This window comes from Parasteatoda tepidariorum, chromosome 2 (genome assembly GCF_043381705.1).
Source record: "Parasteatoda tepidariorum isolate YZ-2023 chromosome 2, CAS_Ptep_4.0, whole genome shotgun sequence".
Classification (NCBI taxonomy): domain Eukaryota; kingdom Metazoa; phylum Arthropoda; class Arachnida; order Araneae; family Theridiidae; genus Parasteatoda; species Parasteatoda tepidariorum.
In genome coordinates this window covers 29,162,351-29,173,614 of record NC_092205.1, presented here as the reverse complement: position 1 = coordinate 29,173,614, position 11,264 = coordinate 29,162,351, and the positions used below count along the sequence as shown (strand labels likewise).

At 27.9% G+C, this 11,264-nt stretch overlaps 1 protein-coding gene across 1 annotated transcript in view; it reads right to left on the bottom strand.

Moving 5' to 3' along the window:
* Positions 1 to 775: 775 nt before the first annotated feature.
* LOC107449633 (protein phosphatase 1 regulatory subunit 21) overlaps positions 776 to 11,264 on the bottom strand; it is a 34,192-nt gene continuing 23,703 nt past the window's right edge. The window contains exons 13-21 of the mRNA XM_071177400.1: positions 10,012 to 10,104; positions 9,460 to 9,587; positions 7,921 to 8,073; positions 7,751 to 7,843; positions 7,555 to 7,593; positions 3,653 to 3,706; positions 2,527 to 2,667; positions 2,351 to 2,449; positions 776 to 1,003 (exon numbers count right to left, since the gene is read on the bottom strand). Coding sequence (XP_071033501.1) covers positions 791 to 1,003; positions 2,351 to 2,449; positions 2,527 to 2,667; positions 3,653 to 3,706; positions 7,555 to 7,593; positions 7,751 to 7,843; positions 7,921 to 8,073; positions 9,460 to 9,587; positions 10,012 to 10,104 — 1,013 coding nt within the window. The 3' untranslated portion in view covers positions 776 to 790. The remainder of the gene's footprint in view (positions 1,004 to 2,350; positions 2,450 to 2,526; positions 2,668 to 3,652; positions 3,707 to 7,554; positions 7,594 to 7,750; positions 7,844 to 7,920; positions 8,074 to 9,459; positions 9,588 to 10,011; positions 10,105 to 11,264) is intronic.

Sequence of the window (11,264 nt, the reverse complement as noted above, 5' to 3'; positions counted from 1 at the left end):
TACTAAGTTTTTTTTTTTTTTCGCTTTTAAAATATGATAGAACATTTTATAAAAATTATTGTAAGGCAATGTTTTGTTTTCCTAAATTACATATTTAATCCAGAAATATTTCCCCACAGTGGTATTTCATCCAAATATTTTTTTTCAACCCTCTAAAGCCTTTTTTTTTATTGTATAATCATTTCCATCCCCCTTGTTCATTTATATTTTCACTTAATGCTGATGTGCACGTTGAAAAAAAAGAAGAACGNAACACCTTCCACATTTTATTACAGAAAGATGCCATCCCAATAGTTTTTATATTTTTTACAAAAAAGCAAACTATGGAAAGAATAAAAATTATGAAAAGTTTTTTAATGTATAGCTCATAAGCTGCAGAAATGTCTTAGGTAAAGCCTTTCTTTTTGAAGGGTGTATGGCACCTGCAATTTTTAAGTTAAGACAAAAAAAAAAATATTTCCATTATACATGCAAATAGCTACAGAAGTAAATTTTTTATTTAACATTTTTTACTAAAAGAGAATTATTTAACAAAAAAAATCACATTTATCCAAACAAATTTCAAGAAAACTGCTTCTAACAAAAATGAAATGAAAAACAAAAATGCCATTCTATAAAGAGAAAAATTTAAACGCAACTGGTAGACTGTAAGGATACGGCACAAAAATTCAAGTGCATGCAAATTTTTCAGTTCTACAATCTTTGAATACATTATTTAATAGCATCAAAACACTTTTTAATTAAATTGAAAAAAAAATTTTAATGGATGCTAGGGTTTTTTTTTTACCCATTAAAAAGACAATGCTAGCAATAATGATGAACTATATTGTACACTCATCATGATGCTTCTTGAATTATAAATATTATGACTCACCTTATTTGAGTGTTTGAGTGCATCAATTTCATCCTTTTGGGCAGTCAGAGTTTCATTCAAATTAGCCAAATGCTCACTCATTGTGTTCAGCTGCTCATCATACGACTGCATCAGTGTCTTTTGCTCCTCCTGTTGTTGATTTATAAAAAATTAAAAAAAATTCAAACAAAGTATCCTTATTTTTCATTATTTAAAGCAACATTTAAGGACCAGTTTGCAAAAAACACTAAAAATTATTTGGGAAAAATAAAAGAAATAAAATTCATTTATAATTTTAGATTAGATGATGCAATTCTGGAATCATGAGATCAGATTATGATTTGAATAATAATAACACAAGACATTTTAATTTTAAGCATAGAATCATTATCAAAGGGGAGAAGTTAAAGTTTAAAACTTAAGCTTAACATGAATTTCATGTCAATGACATGAATTATGCCCATATCTGAGTTCCGAGTTCAAATTATAATTAAGAAAGCCAATCTTACATATAATTTTATCTTTAAGTCTATGATAAATAAAATTTGCTATGGAAAAAAATGCTGTTAGGAAATCCACATCATTCACAAATACTTAGCAATTTAACCTCCATTAAAAAAAATTTTAGTGGATAAGAAAACTGTTTATTAAATTTTATGAATATTTTCAGATATAAAATAAAAATAAATAAATATAAATATGCATATATATGCAAAACTTAAAATAATATATTGAATAATAATAATATAAATATAATAATTTAATATGTATGTATAAACATACACGCATATTAAAAATAAATATGCATAGAACTTAAAATAAACAAAGAGTCCTTAAAAAACAAAAAGTGCACCCCTCTTACTCTACATCTATAATTTACAATGAGATTGCAATTTGAAAAATTCAATCAAAAATTGATTTGCACGTGGTTACAAATGAAGAAAAAACACTTTTGACAGAAACAAAGGTTTAAATTGCTACATAGTTAAAAAAGATAAATTTCCTTTCTTACCCTTTTGAACATCTCAATAAATTAATTTTAACCATTTTATTTTATTATCAAGTTTTTCTAGTTTTCTTCCTTTTTGTGTGGCTTTTTGGTAAAAACATAAATTTGACTAACGTGAGCACAAAACTATAAAACTTTTTCATTAGCCACTTCTTAATTGAATTCATAGACAAAACCAGAAGAATTTGGAACTGCAAACATAATTTATCTAGATCTAATCCCCCATACCACTGTAATTTCATTTTTAAAAAATTGTAATTAGAAACATTATTTTAATAAATATTGATTTTCATCTTATGTATTATTATTTTCATTAGCCTATTAATTTCCTAGAAGAAAAAGTAAATTAGTCTATCACATTTTGCTGATAAATAAACTGGCTTTGATTATCTAGGCCATTCTCAGAACAATTGAAACTCCTATAACAAAAGATGTTGTTTTTTAAATAAAAAATTTGTTTGAAAAAAAGCATACATAAAATTTTATACCTTTAACCGATCTACTTCCTTTCTTGACATCAATACCTCACTTTCCAATACTTCCTTTTTCTCCAGACTCATTTTCAATCTCTGGTGTAGGGTTTCACACTTTAAACAGAAAACAAGAGTTTTAACAATTGTTTTTGCAAAGAAACAAAGAGAAAAACATTTTGCATTATTCTCACCTCATTTTTAAAGGCAATAGCCTTGCTGTCAGCAAACTGAATCTGTTTGATAAGTTGGTTGACAGTGTTTTTGACGAACAAATGGATTTCGTCATAGTCTTGTAATTTCATCTGAGGGCTCCCAGGTTCAGAATTAGGATCCTATAATGAAACACGTTATTAGCTATTTCTCAAAATTCATTAAAAATAAATTTCAAAGACTGCATTCAACGTAGGCAGAAAAAGTTTCAGCAATCCTAGAGAATTGAGATACAAATTGTTGTCAAATAGTAGTATACAGTTTAATAGTACTCGAACTTTTCTTTTACTGTACTTATAATAGTAATTTTCTTTTTCATGTATGTGTATATTTTGCCATTTCAAAGAAGCTTGGTTTCTAAATCTTTAATTTTCACTACCAGATTCCCTTCACAATTTTAATTTCGACATTTAAAATTTCATTAATTAAATGACATAGAAATTTGGATACCTTATAGCTCAAAAAGTTTTCGACCATTTTTAAATATATGAACAATAATTTTTACTTGGAATTTTGTATGCAAAACTTTTCTTAGTTTACTTCATTAGTTCCGAAGGTATGGCAAAAACTGGGAACAAATTAACAGTAAAGTGTCCAAACATTTGACCGCTGCTCTGACTAAATTATTGGGGCCCAATTTTCCAGATTGTAGCTCTCCCTTATATTTTTAGAGTCAGAAATCTGAATTCGTCAAAAAAGGCATGTTTGTAAAAGTTCGTGTATGTGAAAGTTAAATGATTAAATCAAAAGTTATTCAGGGTGCTCACTTTTATATTTTGTGCATCATAGTGTATTTTATTTTTTCTAATGCTAATCCATTGATTATATAAATCTCGTAGTTCCTTTAACTCAATCTTTTATCACCAGAATTGTCAATTCATCTTATTACTTAATATAATACAAACAAAAATGGTATAAGATTGACTCTTTTGCCTGAGTGCTACAGACCTAGTCCCAAGGCATGCTTTTGTTAATGCAATCTTCAATAAGTATTATTTAAGATATTTTTCCTTACAGCTTATGATAAAAAAAGTTATTTGTTATGATAAGGTTCTCAAAAATTGATGTTTTGAGCATAATTATTATGATACTGATAATTAAACTCACCTGTATGCTTTTCACTTTCATCAGTTCACATTCCAACATCCAATTTTCTTTGTCCTAAAAATGTAAATATTTGACAAATTATACAAAAAAAAAAATTTTGTTGCTTCAAAAAGTAACAGAAACTCCCAAAAGAGGAAAACAAGATCACAATATGCGAGAATTAAAAGTACATACAAAAAATAGTCTCTTTGCTGTTCTGGCAAAAACAGTAATACTCAAGGCACAATTTTTCAATAATAATAAAATTGTTAAGTGTCTTGAACTCAACAAGATTACAATTACAGAAAATTTTGTAAAAAATCTATGCAACCTAAGAGACACAATCAAAATAGTCAAATGCAAAAAACTGAATCAAAAAGACTACATTATGAATAGAAATTTGATATGCCTGATGATTTAAAAACTTCATTTACTTTAAAAATATTAAAAAAGTAATAAAGGTCAACATGTTTCAAAGGTGTAAAAAGCACCCTTTAGAATACGCTAAACATAATGAATTTTATTACAATCTTCTTAATTTTAAAGCAAATGAAGTTGAGTCAAGTATATATTTCTGTTTACTATTGATAAAAAAATTTCAATTAAATATTATTTATGATAAAAAATTAATCCTATAAGCTATAGCGCATTTTGAAAAAGTTGTAATAGGTAAAAGTTCAAGACTACCAAACATAGCAAGCATTTTTATTTGACATATTTGGTTTCTTGGACGACAAAATATGGGGGTTGTCAAAAACTTTTAACAAAAATAGGGCCCCAGTAACTAAAGTAAGAGAAAAGTCAAAAGTTTGGGTCTCTTAATGTTTTTCACTTTTGCCTATTTTACCACAAATAAATTAAATGAATCAGCAAAATTTTACACACAATTATACTAAAAATAATTTGGTGTTAAAAAAAAAAAAATTTATAATTTTTTTAAAATTTAATAAAGGTCAAATAAATTTGGCAAATTCGCTTTCTTTTCTCAAGAAATTTTTCCTAAAGTAAGAAAGATCTATGGTTGAATGCTTAAAGCATAAATATAGTTAGTAATTTAATTTAATTTCACCCACCACTCTATGTACCGAATTTAAAAATTTAATAAAAATGCAAATATGCTTCAGTTTTTTTGTGAGAAGCCTTTTAAATTGTCAGCAAAAATTAACCAAAATCTTATAAGTTGTAGTTATAGTTTTTAATCTGACATCACTTTAAATGAGGTAGTTGGCATCCTTGGTTAAAGAATATAAAATTTAACACATTTTGAACTATTTAGTTTTAAATGACAAAATGCAACATTTAAAAGATACCAGGTGATTAATTCTCGAAATATAAACTTTTAAAAATATGATTTCCTTGAAATGACGAAATACACAAAAAATTTTATTTAGATTATGGGATACAAACTTCTGACCACTCTCCTGAATAAATAATGGAATAATCAATGCTAACCCCTTCCATATAATGAGGGTCATGAATCCAAATTTGACTGGAAAAAAACGTGTTTATTCAAAGCAAGTATCCGATTTTTTTAATTTAAAATATTATTTGCTATAATTACTTAGAATATATAAAGTTAGGTTCGGAAAACCATTAAGATTGAAACTTAATACCTAACATTAGATCAAAAACTAATCAGGCTATTTGCATTTTTTTCATGTAATTTAAATAATTAAAATAAAACAATTCTTTCCCATTTCTGAACAAATAGTTTTTTTAGAGTAAAGTTTGTTTCTGAAATGCACCTGAAATCAATGTAAACCTCTTTTAAAGTGTTACATAATTTGTCTGCTTTAAACAGTTAATTTAATGGTATCAGGTTGTTCCGAAAGTTATTTCGTTTTTCCAACAGAGAATTTAATTGTATTTTTTCGAGCCCAACTTCCGACTTAAGCCGTATTATCATTATATATTTCAAGATCTGATACAGCAAGGCTTGTGCGTGAAAAAGTTCCATTAATTCTGCGCAATAGTTTTTGGTTGGGGCCCTTTTAAATATGGAGAGCAATAAACAGCATTTTTGTCATATTTTACTTTTTTACTATAGAAAAGGTAAAAATGCTGCTCATGCCAGAAAGAAATTTGCCTATGTGTATGAATAAGATGTGGTGACAGTGCGCCAGTGCCAGAATTGGTTTTCAAAATTTTGATCCGGCAATTTTGATGTCGAAGATGCACCACGTTCTGGAAGGCTCGCTGAAGCTGATAAAGACACGATAAAGGCATTAGTTGATGCAAATCGGCGAATAACAACACGTGAGATCAGTGAGAGGTTAAATTTATCGAATTCAACTGTTTATGACCACTTGAAAGGCCTGGGTTTAACCTCAAAGCTCGATATATGTGTTCCCCATGTTCTCACGGAGAGAAATTTGTGTCATCGCTTTGACGTCTGTGATTCGCTTCTCACACGTCACGAAAATTATCCATTTTTGAAGAGCATCATTACTGGAGACGAAAAATGGGTTGTTTATAACATTGTTAAACGCAAGAGATCATGGAGCAAAAAAGATGAACCGGCTCCAAGCATTTCGAAAGCCAATATCCATCAAAAAAAGGTGATACTGTCGGTTTGGTGGGATTTCAAAGGAATAGTTGCTTTTTTTAGCTTTTAGCAGAGGACACATCACTTAATTCAGAAGTCTACTGTCGTCAGTTGGATAAACTGAATGATGCTCTTCAACAGAAAGGGCCAGAATTAATCAACAGAAAAGATATAGTGTTCCACAAAGATAATGCGAGACCTCATACAAGTTTGGTCACTCGCCAAAAGCTGTTACAGCTTGAATGGGATACACTGCCACACCCACCATATTCTCCAGATCTGGCGCCTTCGGATTATTATTTGTTCCGGTCACTAAAAAATTCCTTGGATTGTAAAACCTTTACTTCAAATGAGGAGGTCAAAAATCACCTGGATCAGTTTTTTTGCCAGCAAAGATCAAAAATTTTATGAGCAACAATAATAGAAAAATTTTATGAATCATGCTACTACCAAAACGATGGCAAAAGGCGTTGGACCAGAATGGCCAATAAATAATTTAATAAAATATTTATTCACTATACGAAAATTATCTTTACTATTACCCAAAAAAAACGAAATTACTTTCCAAACAACCCAATAGTTAACTTCTACAAGCTTTAATGAGAAATTTATTACAATTATTCAAAATGAATGATTACTGCATTATAATTTCCTTTCTGATTTTAAAAATTTGATTCAAAATAAGATTGACCTTTAAAACATATAATTAATTCAAACATACTTAAAAATTATCTAATAACAATGTAGTCACATTTTTAAAACTTCAGCTTCCTTCAATTATTATTTTCTTATTACTTTAAATACTTTTGGAAACTGGAACTTCTGGATTGGTAACTATGATTTATTTGATATGATGGCTCTCAATGATTTTGAAATGTTAATGAAAAAGTGATGTTAAATATTTCTCCATCCATAGTATCTTGAAATTTGATTACATAAAATATTCTAACCAACTCCTCAAACAAATGATATGAGTGAACCAATTTGTCAGTTTTTATTTAATATTAGTACATTTTTCGATAAAACTTCATAAAATTATATTTAGATCAATAAATGGAGCAACTCCAATTCAATAAATAAATGAAGCTAGCATATCTAACTTCAATGATTCGATACCTCATTACTTTTCTACACAGCAGAATAGCTGCATTTTTTATTAACTTGGCTGTTTAATGAAGATATCATCTAGATTATCACAATTTGCTCTACAAATGTTAACATCTCTTACAATTTATTTCCTCGACCATAAATAAGTGATAGAAAAAAACAAGTCTAAAAAAATTCTAATTCTTCAATGAAGCAAGGTATCAAATTAAAACTGTTAAAGTATAAATTAAAAAATAATAATTTAGTTAATTTTCTTTCAAATATGTATTACCAATTCCAACTGCATCAGCTTGTTTTGATATTCTTCCAACTAAAAAAAAAATAATTGTTAGCAATATAAACATTAAAATATAATAATAATAAACAGGAAACATTTTACAACAATGAATAAAGTTTATTGAATGGAAATTTTAAGACCTAATGTTTCTTTACAAAATGCATTTAATAATATATATAAGAACAACTACCTGTTGTGTAAGATTTTCTCGATTGTCAGCGTGATCACAAAGTGTCTGATAATTTTTCAGAGCTACTTCATAAGGAATGGAAGGGGATTCTTCCTGGAAAATCATAACCATTTTTACATTCAATTGAACAAAATACATTTTGTTAAAAAAAGAGAGATCAGAAAAATTACCTGAGCAATACGCTGTAAATAGTTGCAGCCCCTTTCTTTGAATTGCCAAACACAAGGGCTAACAGACACTTTTCCATATTTTGCCACAAACTTAGGTTTGTACCAAACATCACTGGAAAGTATCCCAATGTTAGTTTCCATCAAATCAGCCAGCTGAAATAAACAAGAGTGAATTGCAGAGATAGAAAAAGGTTAAGGGATATGGTGCTTTTCTAAAATAAAAATAGGTACCTACACTGTTGTGCAGTTGGAAAAAAACAACACAAGTGCTACACAATAGATTTCAAAAAAATAGCTCGACAACTATTTTTTTTTCTATTGCTAATGCTATGAAAACTAAAATAGAGTTTTTAAAAACTGATGAAACAAAATTTTTTTAGAAAAAAAAACTTTTTTGCTATCGATAGCTTATCAAATATAAATGCCAAATATATAAAAATGAAAAATATGAATTTTTTCATCACTTGCATTTATTTTTCCATAGCATGGCAAGATGTGGTATTTTAACACATTAATTGAAACTAATAATGACCTTCTTCATATTCTTAACTAAAGCTCATTGAATAGTATTTTCAAAAATATATATCATTAAAATAAAAGTATTTAAAAAAATATATATCATAAGCTTTCAAAAAGAATTTTATAATATGAAATTAGCAAAAATTAAGTTTCCAAGCTTTATATCAGTTATCAAGAATTAGGTTGATAATTAGCGTACTTTATTTAAAAGCTTGACTTGAAAGTGGCTATGTTTTTTATGCAATAATCTATTCATCAATTTGCCTTTTAAAAATTTTTATAAATTTAATGGTAAGAATAAATTTTTTCTGTGAATCTTGCATTTTAGATGTTGATGTTTGTTTGCTTCTTTTTCAAAAAAAAAACTTTTGATAAATATATATATATAACGCATCTCTCAATAAGTCTCCAGTCTGACACATAAATAACACCACTACTAACAGAACCATATGATTTCTGGATATATATGTAGGTTTCAATACCATAGTGTAACAACTGCGAACATTGCGTCATCCACCATCTTGTAATATTAAAGGAAGTTGCATCATCCTCTTGACATTGAAAGGCGCCAGCCAGACCAGAAGGGGAAGTCCCGAAGGGAAACTCCCGAATTTATAATTAACTCTTACTTTATACCATAGAACAATCTAATTCTTAGTCACATGCATTCCGGAGACCACTGCGAGAAGGCAGCTCTCACGAGACATGTCAATAATGCTAACTGCTATATCCTTCTACGTATCTTTTTATTTCTATTAAATTGTTATGTTTATTAAATGATCGTCATCATTTACTCCTATGCTGCACTATCCCCCACATATATATACATATAAATAATGTAAAAAGATAAATGTTATAAACCCCTTAAATTTTATTTTGAAGTGTCACCAGATATGCCATATTTCCTGAACTTACCCGCAATCAGCTTTAAAAATATACAGTTCATAATAAGCTGTCGATAAGTACAAGTACCAAAAGATCAAAATTTTCAATGATTTCACGTCAAACAAAATCTCTTACTTTTTTTGAAGTGGATGCGACTGATACCAGAGTAGAGAGTATGCAATCATCCGTGCTCTTTTCTGAATCGCTTAACGTGGGCAACTGGTGATCCAAGGCAATTTTTGATCCAAATAATTTCCTAGTATCTGCGTAGAAATAATAATGAGGTTTAATATATTATTCAAGAATTGAAGATCTATGAAATGAATTATATTTAGACTCAGTGGCCAAAGAATTTGTCACTGTCTCATAATGGAATAATATTTATATCTATGTTTAGTTTATTTACTTCAAAAAAACTTTACAAAATTTCAATGTAAAGGTTATGCTTACAGAAGAAAAAAGTGAATTGATTCTTTAGTTTTCTCAGCATTTTGTTAGGTTAGTTTTCACGAAATCAATCTAACAAATGTATCCAGTCAAGTAGATCCAACACATTTTAGATTATATTTTATTTTTAGATGCTTGCTACATAAAAACGAAATTAAGCAACAAGAAAAATAGTGATTACAATCTAATAATTATCCCTCTAAGAGGTAAACAATTACTAACTAGAAGATAATAACTTACCATCAAGTAGCGTGTGTAAGGATTGCACAGCCAAGAAAATCTTTTTCACAACAACTGTCTGTGAAGCATGATAAATGTCCTTCTCTGATGAGCCTGGAAATTTAAAATAAATTATTCTGAGAAGAAATGCTTTTGCTTAAGGTTGGGGCAAATGAGGCTCAAAGCTTCATATTTTTAGGACTTCAGAGGCCTCTTATCTGTTATATTCAAACAAAACTTCTAATGAATTTAAGGAATTTTATATACATTTTTTAAAAGAAATAATTTTTAGTATTTTAAAATTTAAAAAAAAATTGTTTTCCATATGAATCATATAAAAAAATTAAAACCTAGGCATGGCATTATAAATTCAGTAATCTTCACATTTTTTAGAAAACTATTCATAGAAAACAAAACAATAAAATTATAAATAAAATATGTTAAAACATAGATGCAAAAACTAGAAAATGTGTGCAGGGAGTACCAGGCCAATGAAGCCACCTCTGTAATGATGATATGGGTAGTGACTAAAGTAGGAGTAACTGCCTGATGTGGAAGAATGAAGATGGTGGAATTTTTCGATTTATTACTTAAATGTGACTCTCAAAGGCGAAATTACCCAACCACACCAGATGTATAAAATCCATAAGAAAAAATCTTAGGTTGTTCATTATTAGGAATGAAATTTGAGAAATAAATGAATTATATAACTTTCTTAATATAAAAAAAGCAAATTAAAAAAACATATCTATATTACCTTACATATTAAAACTATATATATTAATAAAATAATACACAAATCATGAGTTAGTAAATTAAATAAAGCCTACAAAAACAGTGCAAATTTTATCACTGAAATATGAATTTAAATATGACAAAATTACATTTAAAATTATATAATTACAACACGGATATTCACACAAAAAAAAAAAATCTGCGTTAAAGTGATGTATCAGAAATCTGGGTGCTTCATAAAATAAATCAATGCATAAAGGCATACATGTATGACTGAGAGTTCAATAAAAATAGGTCACAGTTCCATTACTAAAATTTCATTAAGAAATGTCAAAAGGATTTTTAATCTTTTGACAGTTTAATCGATAAACTGCACTAAAAAATATTATTTTAAAATAATTTTGTAATAAACACAAAATTATTTAAGAAACTAAATTTATTTCCTTTCAAAATAATAATTAAATGCAAATCATGGTTTTAAAAAGTACACATCAACTAAAAGTGAGTGAGGGGAAAATAACGTATAATTATAAATAGAA